At 44.4% G+C, this 22,992-nt stretch overlaps 1 protein-coding gene across 6 annotated transcripts in view; it reads left to right on the top strand.

Annotated features, from left to right (window-relative positions):
• Window positions 1-22,992, top strand: part of LOC140195242 (DENN domain-containing protein 2C-like) — a 164,566-nt gene that overhangs the window by 76,567 nt on the left and 65,007 nt on the right. For all 6 annotated transcript variants that reach the window (XM_072253267.1, XM_072253264.1, XM_072253263.1 and 3 more), the window contains 3 exons: window positions 3,947-4,053; window positions 9,172-9,363; window positions 12,926-13,022. In XM_072253267.1, the coding sequence (XP_072109368.1) occupies window positions 3,947-4,053; window positions 9,172-9,363; window positions 12,926-13,022 (396 nt within the window). The remainder of the gene's footprint in view (window positions 1-3,946; window positions 4,054-9,171; window positions 9,364-12,925; window positions 13,023-22,992) is intronic.

Genomic DNA, 22,992 nt, shown 5'->3' with positions numbered 1-22,992 from the left:
TAGATGCTGCCTGGCCTGCTGAGTTCCTCCAGCATTTTGTGTGTGTCTTACTTGGATTGTTAGCATCTGCAGGTTTTCTTGTGTTCGTGGTCCCCTCTATGGGCTCTATTTATAATCCTCACTGCCTCAGTAAGGCAACCAGCATAAATTGAGACATTCTCTCTTGTTCCTCCTCCCGTCAGGCAGAAAATACAAAAGCCTGAAACACGTACCACCTGGCTGAGGGACAAATTCTGCCCTACAGTTATAAGTTTATTTATTTATTTACTTATTGAGATACAGCATGGAGTTGGCCCTTCCGGTGTCTCAAGCTGCACTACTCAGCAAACCACCGATTTAACCCGAGCCTAATCACGGGACAGTTTACAATGATCAAATCAACCTACCAACTGGTACATGTTTGGACTGTGGGAGGAAACCGGAGCACCCGGAGGAAACCCGAGTGGTCACAGACAGCGGTGGGGATTGAATCAGGGTCGCCTGTTCTCTAAAGCCTTGTGCTGACCACTTCGCTGGTAGATGATGAACTTGTCCCCTCGTACGATGAGTTGGACTCTTGACCTCCTGATCTCCCTCTTCAAGACCTTATTGTTTACCTGCACTGCACGTTGACATTCCTTTCCCTTGTTTAACCTCACTGTACTGCGTAATGATCTGATCTGCATGAACAACGAGCTTTTTTTTGTATCTTGGTACACATGACAATAATAAACCAGCTCCAATTTCCCTACAAGAGATAACCCTTGGGTTATTTCATCAGTTCATACACAAATACAAAAAAAAGCTGGAGGAAGCAATTAGATCCCCTATGCCAGTGCCACTATTCAGTAAAATAGAACATAGTCCTGTACAACACAGAACAAGCCCATCAGCTCACAGTGTTGTGGCTTGCTAATTAAACCAATGATTCCCAATTAACCTAATTCCTCTGCCCTTTGCATTGATCATATCCCCCCCTCCATATTCATGTGCCCATCTAAGGGCCTGTTAAGCGCCCTATGCTAATCTCCCTCTACCACCATCCCTGCCAATGTATTCCAGGCCCCCACTGCTCTGTGTATTTTATTTTTGAAAAACTTGATTGGCACATTCCTAGTAGCTCCCCCTACTCCAGCCCCATTTCCACCCATCCCACGTGCCTTAACGTACTAGACATCTCATTTCTGGGCAAAGCTACCGACTGTCTTTCTATGAACTTCCAAATCTCTCTCACCCTCTGCTGCTCTCGGGGGGAAACGGCCCCAGCCTGTCCAACCCCTCCTCAGAAAGGAGCACATGTCCTCCACACCATGCAACGTCCTGGTGAACCACCTCTGCACAAAGCCTCCATTTCCTTCCTGTAATGTGGCAAACAAAATTAAAGCCAAGACTCTAAATGTGACCTGGCCAGAGTTTTGTAAAGCCACCTCCAGTATCAGTTGAAGTCACTTGTTGCAAGCTCCTTCTCCCTGGCTGGAAGTGGTCCAGCAGTTCCCTGGAATGTAACCTCCCCTGCTACAAATTGCCTGTCAAAGTCCTGGAATGTGGAGCCGACGCTGTCAGTAGTATCTGTGTGCTGGGTGGGTTGTGCAGAGCTGTGAACAGCTCTGGCCCTCAGTTTCTAGATGCCTTTGATCCACCTCTTTGGTTACAGCAACACGTGGGTTGGAAAGAATTCAACATGTTAGGGTGACACAGGTAGAGCAGTGCATTGTATCCAGTGCTGACCCTCAGCAGCTCGAGGAGCATCTGTGGGAGGAAAGGAATTGTTGACATTTTGGGTCGAAGCCCTGCGTTGGGACTCAGGGTGGAGAGGAGATGAAAAGGAGAAGGGGACTGGTGAGATGGGAGTCTGAGGTGACAAGTGGACTGAGGAGGGGAATGTAAGATGATGAACAGTCTGTGCTGGGAGGGGCTGTGTCTCCACAGCACCTCCTCTTGTTGGTCAGCAGTCCCCACCCGAAACAGGAAGATGGGCACCCGGGGCTAAGTCATGCCTGTTTTAAGGGGGGGGCGGGGTGCTGAGATATTGTCAGATGGAAGATCTTTTTCTTTAAGGAAACGCAGTGGTAGTCTCATCCGTTTGGTGATGATTTTGAATTTCAGTGCCACACCACCATCCAATCACTTCATTAGTGGAGGGTCTAGTTGGTGTTCCTGCTGAATAACTGACAGCACAGGAAATGGCCCATGGCCACATTCTGTACATCGAAGCCATTACATAAACTGTGCGTGACTCCATTCTTAACCTATTTCATCTAATCCCAATTGTAAACCCTCATGCTCAAATCCTTCCTATAAATGACAGATGCCGAGCAGATGCAACATCTAGAACCAATTTCTAGGCAGTCCTGCTCTACAGTGTTCAATGCAGTATCTCCAAGGAGAATGTGTACTCTCCCCGAGTGACCGCTAGCCAAAAGGTAGCGTTGAGCAGACTGACAGCATAACTACTAGCCTTTTTCCTGCCAAGCAAACCCACCCCTGGATAGAGTCTGACATGTCCTCTGGGAAGCCTCCTGTATATAAGGAGTTGCCCTGTAAAGATGACATCTGGGGTTCCAGTGTCAAAGGTAGTGCATTCCAGCTCAAGGCCAGACCACCATGAATCCATAGATGCATTTATATTGCAATAAGGACCACTCTTCCTTCATGCATAAAAACAGAAGAAGACCTTCTGCCCATCAGGCTCCTGCTGGCTAGTAGCAGAGCTGTTTCTCCCCTTTGTTTCCCTGTAGCCCATCTGGGAGGTGTGGGACTTGTTCTCTTGTACCCACAATTCTCTTGTTGCTTAATGACATTAAGCAGAAGAGGTCAGAAGCTAATTAACCTACCTGCACATTTGTTGGCATGTGGGAGGAAGCTGGAACATCCTGGACAAACCCATTTTTGGTACGAGCAGTGAAGGGCCTGTCCCTGGAACTGTGGGACTGCAGCACAGTGTGATGCAGCAGATGGTTGTCCAGTTAGAAAGTAACTAGCTATCAGTGCAATGCTGAAAGTGATCATACTCACACCACCAGGTTCAGGAACAGTTATCACCCCTCGACCATCAGGCTCTTGAACCACAGGGGATAACTTCACCTAACCTCACTCGCCCCATCATTGAAATGTTCCCACAACCAATGGACTTACTTTCAAGGACCCTTCATCTCATGTTCTTTATATTTATTGCTTATTTATTATTTTTATTATTATTTATTATTATTGTTCCATTATTTTTTGTATTTGCAGTTTGTTGTCTTCTGCACTCTGGTTGAATGCCCAAGTTGGGCAGCCTCTCAGTGATTCTGTTATGGTTATTATTCTATAGATTTATTGAGCGTGCACACAAGGAAATGAATCTCAGGGTTTATATGGTGATGTATGTGTATTTTGATAATAAATTTACTTTGAACTTCGATCCTTCTGTTTCAGAGAACAAACTCTGCCATGTTGAATGCAGTGTCCCTCTTACATTCACTGTTAAATGCCGAGGTAGTTATCCCTTGACAATCATCTGCATTGGTTGATGGGTCTGTGATTATACAGAAGGGGTGATCTGATTGGAAAAACATACCATCCTAAGGAGGCATGACAGTGTATTAATGTTTTCACCAACAGAAAACTCGTGAACAGGGGTTAGAGTTTCAAGAAAAGGGGGTGATCGTATAAAACCAGGTGACATAGAAATCTCTTCTTGTGGAGGGTAGTGAATCTCTGATTCTCTAGCCCAGAGCTGGGGAAGCTGGCTCAGCAGGAGAAGGTAAAATAGAGAGAGAGAATTCTGGAAGCTTGATATTTGGGATAGTGGGCTGTGGGAATCTGGCACAGAGAAGGAGATGTGTCCTGGGATAGATCAGCCATGACTATATTAAACGTTGGGGCAGGAATGAGGGGTGGAATGGGCTACTCTTATTTCCCAGTGTCCCAGTATTCAGAAATCAGGCATTCTGATCAGCAGCTTCTTCTTCTGCGTTGACTCTAGGTCCTTCGAAGGAGAATCCATACGAAGACGTCAAGTTCTCACCGTTTCTATCTCGGGGAAGGCGAGTTTGGGCATCACCACCGAGTCGACCCAGGAGGCCTCCAGAGGTAGGAATTCCAAACAGCATGTCCTTTACACCTCTACTTTTCAGGATCCCGGAAGTAAAAGTGGACTTATTAAACTGGGTCCATTTAGACATTGGAGAGAGATGTGCACGTCTGCATGTATGATATATACAGAGAGCACTTTTCACAATATGTCTTGAATCCACTGCTGGCAGTTTTGAAGTGTGGTCCCTGTGTGGGACAGGAAATGTAGCTGCTAGTTTAGGCTCAGCCAGGTCTCACCAGAAGCACACTTGTGATGTTGGATGGTTGAGAAACATGTCTGGGCCAAGCCACTGGAGAGAACTTGTTACATAGAACAATACAGCACAGGAACAAGCCCTTCAGCCCACAGTGTCGTGCTGAACAAATATAATCATTCTTGCCTGCACATGGTCCATATCGCTCCATTCCCTCTTTTCCCATCCAACTATCTAAGAGCATTTTAAGTGCCTCTATTAAACCTGCCTCCACCACCACCAGTGCCAGTGCATTCCAGGCACTCACCACTCCGTTTCAAAAACAAACTTGCCCCGCATACTCGCCCCTTGTACCTTAAATGCATTCCCCTATCGTTAGACCGTTTGACCACAGGGAAGAAAATTACCAGCTGTCTATCTATGACTCTCATAATTTATAAACTTCCATCAGTCTCACCTTGGCCTTCACTACTCCAGAGAAAATAACCCTAGTTTGTCAATCCTCTCTTTATGGCGCGTGCCCTCTAATCCAGGTTGCATCCTGGTGAACAACATCTGCACGCTCTCCAAAGTCTTGACGGTCTTCCTATAACAGAGTAACCAGAACTGAATGCAGCAGTCTGGGAGCAGCCTTACCAGAGCTCGATAAAGCCGAAAGCTTGGCTTCTTGTCTCACAAGCCTGATGCCTAGAATAATAAAGGCAAGTATGCCATATGCCAACAAAATTGGCAACATTATTGGAGGAGGCTATTCAACTCATCTGGTCCATATTGACTCCCGAGGGAGCAGTTTCATTCTCCTTCCATGGTCCACTCTTTTTATTTTACTTTTAACCTGTGCACCGTGGCAATTTGTGGTAACTAACTAACCCTCTAGCACGTTTTTGGGATATGGTTGGAAACCAGAGCACCCAACTGAAATCCACTCGGTCAGTTAAGAACTTGCCTATCTGGTTGAAGCTATCACAGGAGCTGGGGTAGCAGCACGATCTGCTGCACGACTGCGCTAACCTCTCATGTTTCAAAGTGTAGCCAAGAGGCTGTGTATCCATGCACTAAGAAGAGAAACCATGGATTAATATGATTTAAGGCAGGGGTGCCCAAACTTTTTTTGTGCCATGGACCAATACCATTGAGCGAGGAGTCCATGGACCCCAGGGTGGATATTTAAAATATTGTAGTTGTACAAAACATTGGTGGGGTTGCACCTGGAGTATTATGTATATTTTTGATTACCCTTTTGTAGGAAAGACGTAGTTATGCTGGGAAGAAGTGCAAAGATTTACAGGAATATTGCCAGGACTTGGGGGCATTAGTTACGGTGAGAGGTTGGGATTGTATTCTTAAGATTCTGAGGGGTAATCTTAGAAGTGAATTAGGGGCAGAAAATGGGCGAAGGCACACAATTGTTTCCCCAGAGCAAGGGAATCAAAAACAGGAAGGCAGAGGTTAAAGGAGAAAGATTTTAAAGAGACCTAAGGGGCAACGTCTTCACTCATAAGGAACTAGCTGCCAGAGGAAGTGGTTGAGGCAGGTACAATAATAACATTAAAAGACATTTGGACAGGTAAGCAGGTAGGATAAGTTTAGACCAAGGGTTCCCAACCTGGGGTCCATGGACACTTGCTTAATGGTATTTCTCCATGGCATAACAAAGGTTAGGAGCCCCTGGTTTAGAGGGATGTGGGTGAGTAGGACTAGCTCAGATGGGTGTCTTGGTTAGCATGGATGGGTTGGGCCAAATTGCCTGTTTCCCTGCGGTATTACTCTTGACTGCATCAGTCAGCTTCTGTTAAGACCAAGTTGTCATTTTGGGTTGATGACCTTTCATTAGATGGGTTAAAATAAAAGGAGAGAAAATAGAGGGGCTGACAGAGTAAAAGAGAAGCTCAGTGATGGGATAGAAGCCAGTAGATTCTGAGTGACACAAATGATGGTACCAGCTAAAACAGGCAAAGACTGAGGTAGTGTCTGATGGGGATTAGTCTCGCTTCAACTGCAGTGCAGTAATTGGGTCTGTGGGCAGTGAGAAGGGAAGAGATAAAAGGCAGCTGTTAAATTGCACTAAAGGTGAGGAGACTTGATTTGGGTCCCTGTTCAACGATGAAGAGCAGGCGAGATGAACGTATAGATGGATTGGATTTTGGTAAAACAGCTTGATCAGCCCTGGACACCAGAATCTTTTAAAATAGTAAGCAACGCCAGAAATGAGATGATTGTAGGTAGGTGTGGGGTAATGGGGTGAGGTACGTCTCTACTAAAGGACGTATAAGATACTCCATCCCTCTGCTACCCTGCAGGTCACCCTGGGGCAAGGTGTAGCACCTGCTTAGCCCCCCCAATCAGGGTCAGGTCATGGGAGCAGATGGTGGATGGTTGTATGAGTAGCCGGTGCAGATCACAAGCCTTGGTTGTGCAACCACTGAAGCCAGGCGGACAATCTCTGAAGAGTATTGATAAAATGACTGGGGTCACCCATCTTGTAAAGACACTGCCCAGAAGAAGGCAATGGCAATCCACTTCTGTAGAATAATTTGCCAAGAACAATCATTGTCATGGAAAGAGCATGATCGCCCATGTCATATGACACGGCACATAATGAATGAACGGATGCAGTTAGGTGTACGCAGGAGAGAAAGAACTGATCAGGAAGAAGTGCTTTGTGGGGCGAGAACAGACTGAAAAGGAGTTCACCAAGATGGTCTTGCTTGTGAATCTTGAGCAGGGAATAGAATTGGGCTATGTGTGTTTTGATGATCAGGGCTGAGGGAAGATTCAACATTTGAAACAGAGTTAAGTGTTTTGGTAACAAAGGTCTGGTGTTCAGTGGTGGAGCTCTGGTCCAGAGCAAAGAGGAAGTGTCTGAGATCTGAGGTCCATATTTACAAGTGTGTTAGCAAAGCAACAATAGTAGTGCCTTTATTGATAGGTCTGATGACACTGATGGGGTTAATTATAACTGAGCAGAGAGGGTTAGGCAAGAGTGAGAGGGTGCAGTGGAAAAATCTGAAGGTCTGTGTCAGGACAGAAGTTGATCATAAATAAATCGGGTAAGATGCTAGAGCAGTGTGTCTAGGTTCACAATCAGGATTAAAGACTAGCAAGTGAAATGGGTGTATACGAGGTGGGTAAGTGGAGTTAGAATATAGTCAGAATTAAGTAAAATGGGAAAATGAGGATGGAAGCAGGTCCTCTGGTTGGAACTGATGATTCAAGGAAATGAAAAAGTGGAAAAGAAACTGAAAATGCTGCAGGATCCAGACTAGGAGAGAGGCAGGATCAGGGGAAGAGAAATTCAGGAGTTGAAATCTGTAATATTCTTGAATCTCTTTGACTTGTGATTGACTCACTTGTGGTTCTTTGGTGCTGGATTCTTGATGTTGTGAACGTGGGACATAGAACTTGATTACTTTGACTGGATAGTAAGATGTTGCCAAGAATACCATTGATCAAAGAAACGCAGACAAATTGTACCCTCTGCTTGGGGAATTGAGAATAAGGGGATCCACCCCTAAAGATTGAAGATGTTTTCCACACTAGCTACAATATCGGGGAGCACGTTGGCACCGGAGTGGATGACGATACTTGCAGGACGTCCCCAGCACATCTTCGGGCTGCGTTGGTTGTTGACATAAACAATGCGCTTCACTGTATGTTTCAATGTGCATGTGACAAATAGAACTAATATTTATTTGAAAAGGTTATTTGGAAATTGGAAGGTCTTAAGCAGGCTGTTGTGGTTAGCAAACATTACTACTTTTGTGTTAGCCAGGGATACTGATAGTTACAGAGCAAACCAGGAAACATAGAATTAAGAGTGGGATCAGTTGCTATCTTACTGAGTAATTGGTGGGTTGGAATTAACTACCCTGAGCTGCATTGGACAGACTGTAAGCAGCAATACCTGCCTCAGTCCAGCAGAAGTAACTGCATTGGAAATGCTGGGTGTGAAGTATGCAAGCTACAGCCAGAGGAATGAGCCTCTCACCAGTGTGGCTTACACACTTTACACCATGTTCTAGTGACAGTATATAACTACAGGTATCCCCCGCTTTTCAAAAGTTCGCTTTACGCCACTTTGCTTTCAGCGTTTGTTTTGCAGCGAGCTGTTATAGAGGCAACGCGCACCCCGAGCAGCGGGACTGATGCCGCCAAGCCCCTTCCCCACAAACTACCCTCAGCTATCAAGCCGCCATAGCTTTGAACTGTGCCTGTGAGCATCTGTGCTTTATCTCCATTTATTTTCTGCATCCGTTAACAAGATGAGTCCTAAGGTATCAGAAAAGCCTAAGAGAGCTCGTAAGGGTGTTATGCTTAGCGTGAAACTGGACGTAATTAAGTGTTTTGATCGTGATGAACGAAATAAAGACATTGTGCGTGCGTTGAACTTGCCTGCGTCCACCGTTCGTACTATTTACACGCAGAAGAAAGAATTTTGAAAGCTGCCGATGTTACCATTGGTTCTGCTAGTAGCAAAGTGGTCTCCTTTAGTCGGTATCCAGTGTTATTTTAGGTTTTATGTGTTATTTGGTATGATTTGGTTGGTTATTTTTTTGGGTCTGGGAACGCTCAAAAAATTTTCCCATATAAATTAATGGTAATTGCTTCTGCGCTTTACGCCATTTCGGCACGAAAGGTTTCATAGGAACGCTCTACTTTCAGATAGCAGGGGAAACTTGGACCACTTTGTTTTGAGGCACTGATTCTGTTTTATGACCACAGTATCGTGACTGACTTTAAAATGTGGAAAAGACTGTGTTAAACTGAAGCAAACTGCCAGCCTAGGAAAAGTTTTTAGATGGATATTTAAGTATGTGCAAAGGAAAGTTATCTGATTAGATGGTGCTTTTTTCCCAGCTCTTTCAGGTCAGGAATGGGCAACCTCAACCTAATGTTTGTATATTTATTCCACTCCCGTCAGCTCCCACCAAAGCCCCCCGGTCTTCAGGGACAAGCTCAGGAAAGTAAAACATTGAAAGCTGGAGAGCAGAGGAAGGTTGGTAAGGACTGCACAGTACCTCTGCTTCGCTCTAGTCCCCTGTCTGTGCCGGGCATCCCTGAGGATTCTGTCAGTGGAGACGTGTTTGTGAAAAAACGAAAGAAGATCCCTTTGGTGAGTTAATTGTGCAATCTGGTTGGTTGTTTATACAGCAGATCTCCAATAATCCACTATTCCGCTATGTTTTAGAATCTCATTCATCGGGTAAGGTTGGTCTCTTGCTGAGGCACCATTTGCCATCTACCCTTCCAGATCTGGATTCACCGCAACGTGTTACTATTCAACTATCTTAACGTGCTGATTAATGTGGAATAACATCTGGTCACAGAGTCATAAAGCATTGCAGCACAGAACCAGTACTGAACTGTTGTTCTGCCTAGACCCATCAACTCACACCTGGACCATAGCCCTCCCATCAGTGTACTCATCCAAACCTCTTCAATGTAGACGTTCATCCAGATCCACCATTTCCACTGGCAGCTCAGTCCACATTTCCATCACTTCTCCCTCAGTTTCCCCTTAAATATTTCACCTTTCAACCTTCACCTATGACCTCTAGTTCTAGTCTCACTCAACCTCAGTGGGAAAAGACTGCTGTACCCCTCTTGATTTTGTATACCTCTATCCAATCTCCTAGACTCCAGAGAAAATGATCCAACCTATTCAAACTTTTCCTATAACTTAGGTCCTCAATTCCCAGCAACATCTTGGCATACATTTTCTGTTGCTTTCTTTCAATCTAATTGGTATCTTCACCGTAGGCAGGTGACCAATTTGGCCTCACCAACTTGCTCAACTTCAACATAACATCCAAAGTACTCCTGTACTCAGTTCAATTTATGAAGGCCAATTTGCCAAATGCTCTCTTTACGACACTATCTACCCGTGACACCACTTTCTAGGAATTATGGATCTCTTTTCCCAGATCCTCCTTTTTCTACTGCACTCCTCAATGCTGCACTGGTCATTATGTATGTCCTCTCCCGGTTTGTCCTTCCATATTACAACACCTCACTCTTGCCTCCATCTGCCATCTTTCAGCCCACTTTTTTTGCAGCTGGTTCAGATCCCATTTCAAGTTTTCATGGCCTTCCTGGTTATCCATTAAGCCCCAAATGTTGGTGTCATCCACAAATCTGCAGATCCAGTTAACCACATTATCATCCACAGTATTGATATAGATGACAAACAACGACAGACCCAGCAGCAGTATCTGTGGCACTCCACTAGTCACAGGCCTCCAGTCAGAGAGGCAACATCTAATACGACTCTCTGACTTCTCCCACTAAGTTAATGTCTAATCCAGTTTACTACTTCACCCTGAATGCTAAGTGACTGAACCTTCTAGACCAGCCTCCAATGCATGAGGGACTTGGTCAAAGGCCTCACTAAAGTCCATGTGGCCACAATATCCACTGCCTTTCCTTTACCAGCTTCCCTGGTAACCTCCTTGAAAAATTCTAAGATTGGTTAGACATGACATATCATGCACAAAGGAGCATATCATGGGAGGCTAATCCAGAAGATTAAAATGCACGGGGCAAATTAGCTGTTTGGATTCAGAACTGGCTTTGCACAAAGACAGAGAGTAGTGTTTGAAGGGAGTTATTTGAGCTGGAGGTTTGTAATTAGAGGTGTTCCGCAGGGATCTGTGCTGGGACCTCTGGTGTTCATGATGTATATAAATGACCTGGATGAAAATGTAGATGGGTGTATTTATAAATTTGCAGATGATACCAAGCTTGCTAGAGTTGTGGATCGTGTAGAAGACTGGCAAAGAATACAGCGTGATAGAGATCAGTTGCAGATATGGGCAGAGAAATGACAGGTGGAGTTTAACCCAGATAAAAGTGAGGCGTTGCACCTCGGCTGGGCAAATGCAGGGAGACAGTACATGGTTAAGGGCAAGATCATTAAGTGTTGCTGAACAGAGAGATCTTGGGATCCAAGTTCATAGCTTCATGAAAGTGGCTACACAGGTCGAAAAGGTGGTTAAGAAAGCTTATCGAATGCTTGCTTTTATTAGTCAAGGCATTAAGTTGAAAAGTCAAGATGTTGTGTTGTAACTTCATAAAACTCTGTTAGGCCACATCTGGAGTATTGCATATTGGAGTATAGGTCGCCCCACTGTAGGAAGGATGTTGAGGCTTTGGAGAGGGCGCAGAAGAGGGTGCTGCCTGGTTCAGATGGAATGTGCTATCATGAGAGGCTGGATAAACTTGGCTTGTTTCCTCTGGAGCGTCAGAGGCTGTGGGGAGATCTGGTAGAGGTTTACGAGATTATGAGAGACATGGATAGAGTGGACAGAGAGCATCTGTTTCCCAGGGTAGAAATGACTAATACGAGAGGGCATTCATTGGAGGTGAGAGGGGTTAGTTTCAAGGGGGGTGTGAGGGGTAAGTGCTTTTAATCCAAGAGTCATGGATGCCTGGAGCGTGCTGCTTGGTCTGGTAAGCGATACTTGGATCAGCACATGGATGTAGGGAAACTGGAGGGATATGGCCACGGTGTAGGTCGGAGGGATTCATGTTTGGGTGTCTTTGATTTGCTTTTTGCTGGTTCAGCACAACACTGTGGGTTGAATGGCCTGTTCCTGTATTGTATTGTTCTTTGTTCAAAACCAGATACTTGTATATATCCTGTCTGTTAGCATACCTTAAAATAATTTACCCACAACTGATGTCAGACTCTGGTCTATAATTTCCCAGCTTATTCTTAGGGGCTTTCTTGAACAATGGAACATTGGCTATACTCCAGTTCTCTGACACCTTGCCTATGGTTAAGGATTTTTTTAATTCCTCTTCCAAGCCCCCTGTAATTTCTGCAGTAGTTGTGGTCATGGAAAGACCATGATCACCCATGCCTTACGAAATGGCTCATAACAAACGAGTGAATTGTTTGGCTTCGTGCACTGATGACCGCACTGACCTTCAAGTTGACCAATTTTCTGAAAACTGATCATTTGGAAAATCTGCTGGTCCAGCATCACCAAGTCCAATGTATGCTGGATTGTTGTATCTTCAACTTTAGGAGAACACCAACAGAATGTCACTTAAAATAATTGCCATGGGAAGGTTGTGCACTGTGTTTGGTGTGTTATCAGAAAATTAAGATGTCTAAATTTTAAGCACAGTGCTTAAGATGATTACACCTAGCATTGTGCAAGGTACTAGGTCAGAGGTACTTACCTGTGATTTTCAGAAGTGTGGCAGTTTGTGTTTTACCCCACAATAAACAGACTCCAGTATTTGTGGAATGCCATAATCTCACTGGTTTAGTGTGATTGCAGATGCTCGAATCTACAGCAAATAAACTGCTGGAGAAACTCGGTGGGTCGAGCACCGTCGGTGGGTAGGAGAGGAATTAATCTGAGTCAAGGTCTTGATTTTAAATATCAGCAGTTTCTCTCTCCCCACAGGTGCAGCTCAACGCTCTGAGTTCATCCAGCGGTTAGTTTTTATATTTGCTCTGGTGTTGGGGAGAAAATTACCTTGTACTTTTATAGGGAGCAATCACATAATAGTTACTGCTCCAACTTAGTACCTAACTTGCCACACTGGATAAAGTCTTCGGCATTTGCAACACCATACCTTACTGGTCCCCTGTGTTCCACGGTTTCTAGCAGATAGAACGGACAGTGATGCTCTGGTGAATGACAGCTGTCATTTTCTTCCAGCTGGTCCTGAAGATCCAGGCAGCATATGATGCAAAAAGAGGAAAGAAAAAGGTGAAAGCTCTGACGTTCACAGGACCGGAGTCCACACCACAGAAAGGTACAAAGTTTGTGCTTGCATGTTTATACTAAAAGTTTCCGACTAAATCATCAAAATCCAGTAACTCTAGACTTTGTGTCACACATTGGAATTTTTAAAAGTCCGTGTAAACAATTTCTCAATGACAATCTACTTAAGTGGAAAATTTAGATAATATAGAAGGCACTTTTATATTAAATATTTCTAGTTTCCTTTTTATTCAACAGAGTAAGTTCGATTCACTGTGGCAATTTGTGGTGCTCCTGCTTATTCAGCAGGATCTAGTTTATCAGACAGAACAATGACAGATTGCCACTTCCAAGAGTGGTGCATTGTATTTGGTAGGTTGTCAGGAAACTGTCTAAAAGGAATAGGCTGAGAAAGTTGGTCAGTGGTGGTAATAGTTCAGAATCACAGAACTCTCAACGACAACTGCATTGAACTTGGCATTCTTGCGATCTAAAGTAAGTTTGTTATCAAAGTATATATATGTCGCCATATACAATCCTGAGATTCATTGTGGGCATACCCAATAAATCTATAGAATAATAACTATAACAGAATGAATGAAAGACTGCCCAAACAGGGCATTCAATCAGAGTGCACAAGACAACAAACTGTGCAAATACAAAAAGAAAGAAAGAATCAATAAATACGCGATAAATATTGAGAACATGAGATGAAGAGTTCTTGAAAGTGAGTCCATAAGCTGTGGGAACATTTCAATGATGGGGCAATTAAAGTTCAGTGAAGATATCCCCTTTGGTTCAAGAGCCTGATGGTTGAGGGATAGTAGCTGTTCCTAAACCTGGTGTGAGTCCTGAAGCTTCTGTACCTTCTTCCTAATGGCCACAATGAGAAGAGAGCATGTCCTGGATGGTGTGGATCCCTGCTGATGGATGCTGCTTTTCAGCGACAGTGTTTCATGTAGATGTGCTCAGTGGTTGGGTGGTTTGGGCCGTAGCCACTACTTCGCTGACAATAAAGCAGCGACTTATCCTGGCAGCGAGTGCCATGGCTCTTGCTGTGTGTGTATGGCAACGATCACAGTGTAATAGTACGTTTGAACTGCAGGTGGGAGCCAAGTCAATGGGGTAGTGTGACCAACAGTACTATCGTGGCAGCAGCTAATGCTGCAAGTTTGATTCAGGAGATGCCGGTGGAACTCCTGTGTTGTCGGATGGTGTGAACTTTAATCTTGTACAATAATGACCCAGGAACTATGGTCAGTTGCAAGCAATCTCATTCAACACACAACGTCGTGGTTTCCACAGTCAACAACCTGTCCCAAGCTTCACCAAAATCCTTCGTGCCAGCAGGTATTTGTCCATTGTTCTGGGGTTACAAAATGGGGGAAGACTGCTATTTCAGTTACCAAAGCTACTAAATTGTAAATATCTTTGGATGGTTCTGATATTCAGAATATTTCAAGCTGTTAACATGAATTTTTAATAAAAACTTTTTAAATGTTCAAAAAAGATTTAAACATTCTAAAATTAAGTGTTGCTGTATCAAAGTGGAGGTTTACAGTTTCTTGATTAGTAAGAGATCAAAGCTTATGGGGCGAAGGCAGGAGAATGGGGTTCAGGCGGATAATATATCGGCCATGATGAAATGGCAGAGCAGACTAGGTGGCCTAATGCTGCTCCTGTTCCTTACGGCCTTAACAAGGATGTGATTGAATTAGAGAGCATGCAGAAAAGAAGTTCACAAGTATGTTACATGGATTGGAGAGCTGGAGTTTTTTTTTAAAGTTTGGATAGGCAGTGAAGGCAGCTGAGGGTTGACCTTACTAGAGGCTTATAAAACTGGGGGCACAAAGGTAATTCTTTCTCTCAGCCAGGAGAGAGGCACTTGAAACTGGATGGCAGAGGTTTAAGGTGGAGGAAGGATTTGAAGGGGATCTAACAGGCAAATCTTTCATACGGCAGGTGATGGGTATGTGGAACAAGCTGCCAGAGGAAGTGCTAGAGGCGGGTGTACGCTTAAATATTTAACGTAGAAACATAGAAAACCTACAGCACAATACAGGCCCTTTGGCCGGCAATGCTGTGCCAAACATGTACTTACTTTAGAAATTACCTAGGGCTACCCATAGCCCTTGATTTTTCTGAGCTCCATGTACATATCCAGGAGTCTTTTAAAAGACCCTATTGTATCCGCCTCCAACACCGTCACCAGCAGCCCATTCCACGCACTCACCACTCCCTGTGAAAAAAAATTTACCCCTGACATCTCCTCTGTACCTCCTTCCAAGCACCTTAAAACTGTGCCCTCTTGTGTTAGCCATTTCAGCCCTGGGAAAAAGCCTCTGACTATCCACACGATCAGTGCCTCCCATCATCTTATACACCTCTATCAGGTCACCTCTCATCCTCCGTCGTTCCAAGGAGAAAAGGCCGAGTTCACTCAACCTATTCTCGTAAGACATGCTCCCCAATCCAGACAACATTCTTGTAAATCTCCTCTGCACACTTTCTATGGTTTCCACGTCCTTCCGGTAGTGAGGTGACCAGAACTGAGCACAGTACTCCAAGTGGGGTCTGACTAGGGTCCTATATAGCTGCAACATTACCTCTTGGCTCTTAAACTCAATCTCACGATTGCTGAAGGCCAATACACCATATGCCTTCTTAACCACAGAGTCAATCTGCACAGCTGCTTTAAGTGTCTATGGACTCGGACCCCAAGATCCCTCTGATCCTCCACACTGCCAAGAGTCTTACCATTAATGCTATATTCTGCCATCATACTTGACCTACCAAAATAAACCACCTCACACTTATCTGGGTTGAACCCCATCTGCCACTTCTCAGCCCAGTTTTGCATCCCATCAATGTCCCGCTGTAAATTCTGACAGCCCTCCACAGCACCCCCAACCTTTGTGTCATCAGCAAATTTACTAACCCATCCCTCCACTTCCTCATCCAAGTCATTTATAAAAATCACAAAGAGAAGGGGTCCCAGAACAGATCCCTGAGGCACACCACTGGCCACTGACCTCCATGCAGAATATGACCCGTCTACAACCACTCTTTGCCTTCTGTGGGCAAGCCAATTCTGGATCCACAAAGCAAGGTCCCCTTTGGATCCCATGCCTCCTTACTTTTTCAATAAGTCTTGCATGGGGTACCTTATCAAATTCCTTGCTGAAATCCATATACGCTACATCTACTGCTCTAACTTCAATCAATGTGTTTAGTCACATCCTCAGAAAATTCAATCTGGCTCGTAAGGCACGACCTGCCCTTGACAAAGCCATTCTGACTATTCCTAATCATATTATGCGTTTCCAAATGTTCATAAATCCTGCCACTCAGGATCTTTTCCATCAACTTACCAACCACTGAAGTAAGACTCACTGGTCTATAATTTCCTGGGCTATCTCTACCTTTCTTGAATAGGGAACAACATCCTCAACCCTCCAATCCTCCAGACCCTCTCCTGTCCCCATTGATGATGCAAAGATCATCGCCAGAGGCTCAGCAATCTCCTCCCTCACTTCCCAGAGTAGCCTGGGGTACATCTCAGCTAGGCCTAGTGACATACCCAACTTGATGCTTTCCGAAAGCTCCAGCACATCCTCTTTCTTAATATCTATATGCTCAAGCTTTTCAGCCCGCTGTAAGTCATCCCTACAATCGCCAAGATCCTTTTCCATACTGAATACTGAAGCCAAGTACTCATTAAGTACCTCTGCTCTCTCCTCTGGTTCCATACACACTTTTCCACTGTCACACTTGATTGGTCCTATTCTCTCACTTCTTATCCTCTTGCTCTTCACATACTTGAAGAATACCTTGGGGTTTTCCTTAATCCTGCCCACCAAGGCCTTCTCATGACCCCTTCTGGCTCTCCTAATTTCATTCTTAAGCTCCTTCCCGCTAGTCTTATAATCTTCTAGATCTCTATCATTACCTAGTTTTTTGAATCTTTCATAAGCTTTTCCTTTCTTCTTGAATAGATTTTCAACCACCTTTGTACACCACGGTTCCTGTACCCTACCATCCTTTCCCTGTCTCATTTGAACGTATCTATGCAGATCTCCATGCAAATATCCCCTGAACATTTGCCACATTTCTGCCATACATTTCCCTGAAGAACATCTGTTCCCAATTTATACTTCCTACCTGATAGTCTCATATTTCCCCTTACTCCAATTAAACATTTTCCTAACTTATCTGTTCCTATCCCTCACCAATGCTATGGTAAAGGAGATGGAATTGTGATCACTATCTCCAAAATGCTCTCCCACTGAGAGACCTGACACCTGACCAGGTTCACTTCTCAATACCAGATCAAGAACAACCTCTCCTCGTGTAGGCTTATCTACATATTGTGTCAGGAAACCTTCCTGAGCACACCTAACAAATATTCGGACTGCTACATCGGACCAATTAGATTAGCTTATTTCAGCATCTTGGTAAGCACAGGCAAGTTGGACTGCAAAGCCTGTTTTCACATTATATAATTCGAAGCACTCAAGCATTTACAGTCCCTAGTTTTTATTGTTTTACAACATTGAATCATAGTGGATTTAATTTGGCTTTTTTTTGACACTGGTCAACAGAAAAAGACTCGTGTCAAAATGAAAACAGATCTCTAGAACATGATTTAAAATAATTGCATATATAAAACACAAAGTGATTGTATAAGTGTTCACCCCCTTTAATATGACATACCAAATCATCAATAATGCACCCACTTGGTTTTAGAAGTCACGTAATTAGTCAACTGGAGATCACCTGTGTGCTGTTGAGGTGTTTCAATTGATTGTGATAAAAATACACCTGTATCTGGAAGGTCTAACTACTGGTGAGTCAGTATCCTGGCAAAAACTACGCCATGAAGACGAAAGAACACTCGAAGCAACTCTGTGAAAAGGTTATTGAAAAGCACAAGTCAGAAGATAAATGCAAGAAAATTTTCAAGTCACTGAATATCCCTTGGGGTAGAGTTAAGTCAATTATCAAGAAATGGTAAGAATATGGCACAGCTGTAAATATGCCCAGATCAGGCTGTCCTCAAAAACTGAGTGACCGTGCAAGAAGGGGACTAGTGAGGGAGGCCACCAAGATACCTGTGACAGCTCTGGAGGAGTTACAAGCTTCAGTGGCTGAGCTGGGAGAGTCTGCGCATACAATAACTGTTGTCCAGGTGCTTCACCAGTTGCAGCTTCATGGGAGAGTGACAAAGAGAAAACCACTGTTGAAAAATACTCACATGAGATATCAAATAGAGTTTGCCAGAAGGCATGAAGTCAGCTGGAAGAAGGTTCTATGGTCTGAGGAAACTGAAATAAAGCTTTTTGGCCATCAGACTAAACGCTATGTTCTGAATAAGCCAAACACCACACAACGTCAAAAGCACACCATCCCTACCATGAAGCACAGTGGTGTCTGCATCATGCTGTGGGGATGCTTCACTGTAGCAGGACCTGGCAGGCTTGTGAAGGTAGAGGGTAAAATGAATGCAGCAAAATACGGGGAAATCCTGGAGGAAAACCTGATGCTGTCTGCTCGAGAACTGCGACTTGGGACAAGGTTTGTTTTCCAGCAAGACAAAGACCCAAGCATAAAGCCAAAGCTACACAGGAATAGCTTAAAAACAACAAAGTTAATGTCCTGGAGTGGCCAAGTCAGGGTCCAGGCTATAATTCAATTGAGAATCTGTGGCTGGACTTAAAAAGGTCTGTTCACCCACAAACCCCATGCAATCTGACAGAGCTTGAGTAGTTTTGTAAAGAAGAATGGGGAAAATTTTTGCAGAGCCCAGATGTGCAAAGCTGATAGAGATCTATCCACAGAGACTCAAGGCTGTAATTGCTGCCAAAGGTGCATCTACTAAATACTGACTTGAAAGGAGTGATTAATTAAGCAATCAACTATTTGTTTAATAATTGTAATAAATTTAGACTAATTTGCAGAAACTTGTTTTCATTTTGGCACTGAAGAGGCTTTTCTGGTGATCAATGTCAAAAAAAAGCCAAATTAATTCCACTGTGATTCAAAGTTGTTAAACAATAAAACATGAAAACTTCCGGGGGGGTGGGGTAAATACTTTTTATAGGTCCTGTAAATAATATTTTAAAAGAAATTTCAATTACCAAGTCCCTCACAACAGTACTTCTCGTATTGGACGTTCACAAATCTTCCATGCATGCTGGATCAGGTTTTCACGAGAGGTGACCCAGTGGTCAGATTACTGGATTGGTAATGGTGGCTGAGACAAAGCAATCCCAAGAAAAGGGTTCAAATACCAGCATGCCAGTAGTGCAGTTTAACGTCAGACTATAACATCAATAGTAATGGTAGTAATGCTTTAGTAAAGATAACCGCAAGTTATATAAGTTGTTGGAAGGAAAGGGTAAAATGATGGAGCAAAGATAGTTCAGATGATATTGACGGGGGTTGTAGAACTGGAATGACAGGGCTGAGGGTAGGGCAGTTGGTATACAAGTAGATGCAGTGTGCAGTGAGACTGTGAAGAAGGACAGGCAGATGACAGGGCAAAATCGCATTCTGTGGGATGAACTGAAATGTATCGTGGGAGCAAAATTGAAAAGGATGATGAATACAGGACTGAATATGATATATTTGAACGCATCTAGTGTACAGAATATGGTAAATGATCTCCTAGTGCAGTTAGAGATTGGCAGGTACAACTTTGTGGGCCATCTCTGAGTAGTGTCTGAAAGAAGAACATAGTTGGGAGCTCAACATCCAAGGATAGGCAGGGGGAGTGGGGTGGTTCTGTTGGTTCAAAAAAAATGAAATCAAATCCTTAGAAAGATTGGAAGATGTAGAATCCTTGTGGGTAGAGTTAAGAAACTGCAAGGTTTAAAATACCCTGATGGGAGGTAGATGCTTCGCATCATGGCGGTGGTGAGGAGGTCGAGAAGAAGAGGAAGGTCAAGTGGCCAGCAATGGCAGATGAGAAGGCTTGGCATGTGTTTGATGAGGATATCAGTATGATGTTGGAGAACATCCTCAGGGAAACATCAAAGAGAAAGTTGGAAGTGATGGGCGATATGATTTACGATGTTGGAAAGTACCAGTTCGGTTTGGTTGAGATGAAGAAAGCAAAGCCTACACAGACACCAAGCAGATGCCAGAAGGAGATTAGTAGGTTGAGGAGAGAGCTCAGATTGTTGAGACAGAGGTGGAAGGTAGCAAGTGAGGGTGACAAGCCAGGGCTTGCTGATCTCCGAGAGCATTTTCGAATAAAGTTAGCATCACTCCATCGTGCAGAGTCACAGCATAAAAAGAGAAAGAAGAGAGAGAAGGCAAGAAAGTCATTCTTTGAGAACCCTCACCAGTTCACAAAGAAATTGTTTGAACAAGGTAAGAGCGGGCAGCTTAACATCTCTCAACAAGAACTTGAGGATCACCTGGCAAGCACTAACCCTAACGAACAGCGGGAGGCTCCTTTGCTTGACATTTCAGGGCTTGTGAAGCCTACCAAGCCAGGAGTGAAGTTCGATCTGTCAGAGCCCAAATTGGCCAAAGTCGAATGGTTCATCAGAAAGGCAAGGTCAGGCTCAGTGCCAGGACCTAATGGAGTGCCGTATAAGGTGTTCAGGAAGTCTGAAGAACTGAGGAAATACTTGTGGAGATTGTTAAAGGTGGTGTGGAGACAAGGTGTTGTTCATTTGTCATGGAGTGAGGCTGAAGGAGTGTACATCCCAAAGGAAGAGAATTCTACTACATTGAATTAGTTCCGACCAATTTCACTCCTGAATGTAGAGGGGAAGATTATGTTTGGTATTCTAGCAGAAAGAATATCTTCATTTGTGATTGGTAAATACATCTGTGCAGAAAGCAGGAATATCAGGCTTCCCGGGATGCCTTGAACATACTAGTGTGATATGGCATACCATCCAGGAGTCGAAAAGGTTGAGAAGAAATCTGGCTGTAGTTTGGCTTGATCTGGCAAATATTTATGGTTCTGTTCCACATGCCCTGATTGAATTTATGATGGAATTCCTATGGATTCCTGCTAAGGTGAGGAACTTTGTTATGCAGTACTACAACGATTTCCAGATGAGGTTTTCCACTCAGCAGTTTACAACTAGGTGGCAGAGCTTGGATGCTGGAATCCCAATGGGATGTGCAATTTCACCCATCTTTTTTGTGTTAGCCATGGAGGTCATTGTGAGGGCTGCAGAGTCAGTGGGACCGGGTGTCACACTTGATGGTGGAAAGGAGTTACCACCAATGCGAGCGTTCATGGACGATCTTACCCTTTTGGGTGCCAGCACGGAGGCAGTGGAAAGTGTACTATCTAGACTCGAGGAGCTAATGGATTGGGGAAGAATGAAGTTCAAGACCAAGAAGTCAAGGAGCCTTGTTCCTAGGAGAGGAAAGCTGGCTGACTTTCATTTCACTCTTTGTGGAGAGGAGATTCCATCCATTCAGCACCAACCAGTTAAGAGCCTCGGGCGATGGTACACAGAGGAGCTGAGAGACACCAAGAGGGTTCAGGAGAACAGTTCAGCAGAGGTCTGATGTCTATTGACAAGTGTGGCTTGCCTGGCAAGTTGAAGTTGTTGTGCTTGCAGTATGGACTGATGCCACGGATAATGTGGCCACTAACTGTCTATGAAGTGGCAATGTCCCATGTTGAGGCAATGGAACGGAAGATCAACAAGTAGGTGAAGAAGTGGCTTGGAGTACCGAGCAGCCCCACCAATGTTGCAAACCACAGTAGCCAGACAAAGCTTACCATCCCAGTGCAATCCCTTGTTGAAGAGGTCAAGGTAGCCAAGGTAAGATTATTCTTGATGCTTCGAGATTCAAAAGACCCTGTCGTCAAGAACACCCAGCCGGATGCGAGATCGGGCAGGAAGTGGTCAGCCCGTGTAGCAGTTGATGAGGCTGAGTCCAGATTGAAGTGCAAGGAGACGGTTGGGGCTACCCATCTAGGTCACCAACCCACAAGTGGTGGTCATCTTCTGCAGGTAAGGAGCGCTGTGAGCTTGTAACACAAGAAATACGAGAGGTAGAAGAGGAGAAGAGGTTAGCTAAAACAGCTGGCCTGGCCAAACAAGGGGCTTGGACCTGGTGGGAAAATGTTGAACAACGACATCTATCTTGGAATGTTCTGTGGCAGATGGAACCGCTCCGCATTTTGTTTCTATGCAGAGCAGCGTACGATCTGCTCCCAACACTTGCCAACCTCAGCACCTGGTATGAAGATAAGACAGACTTCTCTGCTTGTGGTGAGAAGGGAACACGTCAACATATTTTGAGTGCATGCAGAGTCAATCTTTCCAGCGGCATGTACACTCGGAGACATAACAACGTTCTCAAAGTTGTAACAGAAGCGGTTGAGCAGAGAGTACTGCAGCACAACTTATCTCATGCCCCATGCTGCACAGAACATCGCATATCACTTGTGAAAGAAGGCTCCAAGTCAAGGGTGTACAGCACAGGCTCACGATCAAGCAAACCTTCTTCAGCCAATGATTGGTGTGTCAAGGCTGACCTGGACGGGAAAGGCAGTTTCCCGGAGCAAATAGCTTTCACCACATTGCGTCCAGATATAATCGTATGGTCTGACACCAGTAGAGAAGTGGTTATTGGTGAAGACACAGTCCCCTGGGAAGACAACATTGATGAAGCCCATGAGCGCAAGTTAACCAAGTATGCAGAATTAAGATCAGAGTGCAGAGACAGAGAGTGGAAGGTCTCATGCTATCCATTCGAGCAGGTTGCCGTGGCTTTATTGCGTTCACTTTCCAGAAATGGCTGCGTGACCTTGGTTTCACTAGAAGGGAGATCAAGTCAATCAGCAGGGCTGTAGCTGAGGCAGCAGAGAAAGGATCAGCATGCGTGTGGACCAACTACGTCTAGAGGGGCAGATAGTCAGACAGTGTATCCATCTTTTTCCAAACCCTTCAGTAATTGCATAGACACCTGAAGAGCAGACTATCCGTTGAATGGAAGTGACCAACAACTCTGACAGAGGCAGATGCCAAGTTTTTAAGCTC

The sequence above is a fragment of the Mobula birostris genome, chromosome 3 (assembly GCF_030028105.1).
Source record: "Mobula birostris isolate sMobBir1 chromosome 3, sMobBir1.hap1, whole genome shotgun sequence".
Taxonomy (NCBI): Eukaryota; Metazoa; Chordata; class Chondrichthyes; order Myliobatiformes; family Myliobatidae; genus Mobula; species Mobula birostris.
The sequence above is the reverse complement of the archived record's forward strand: the minus strand, read 5'-3'. Positions and strand labels throughout refer to the sequence as shown.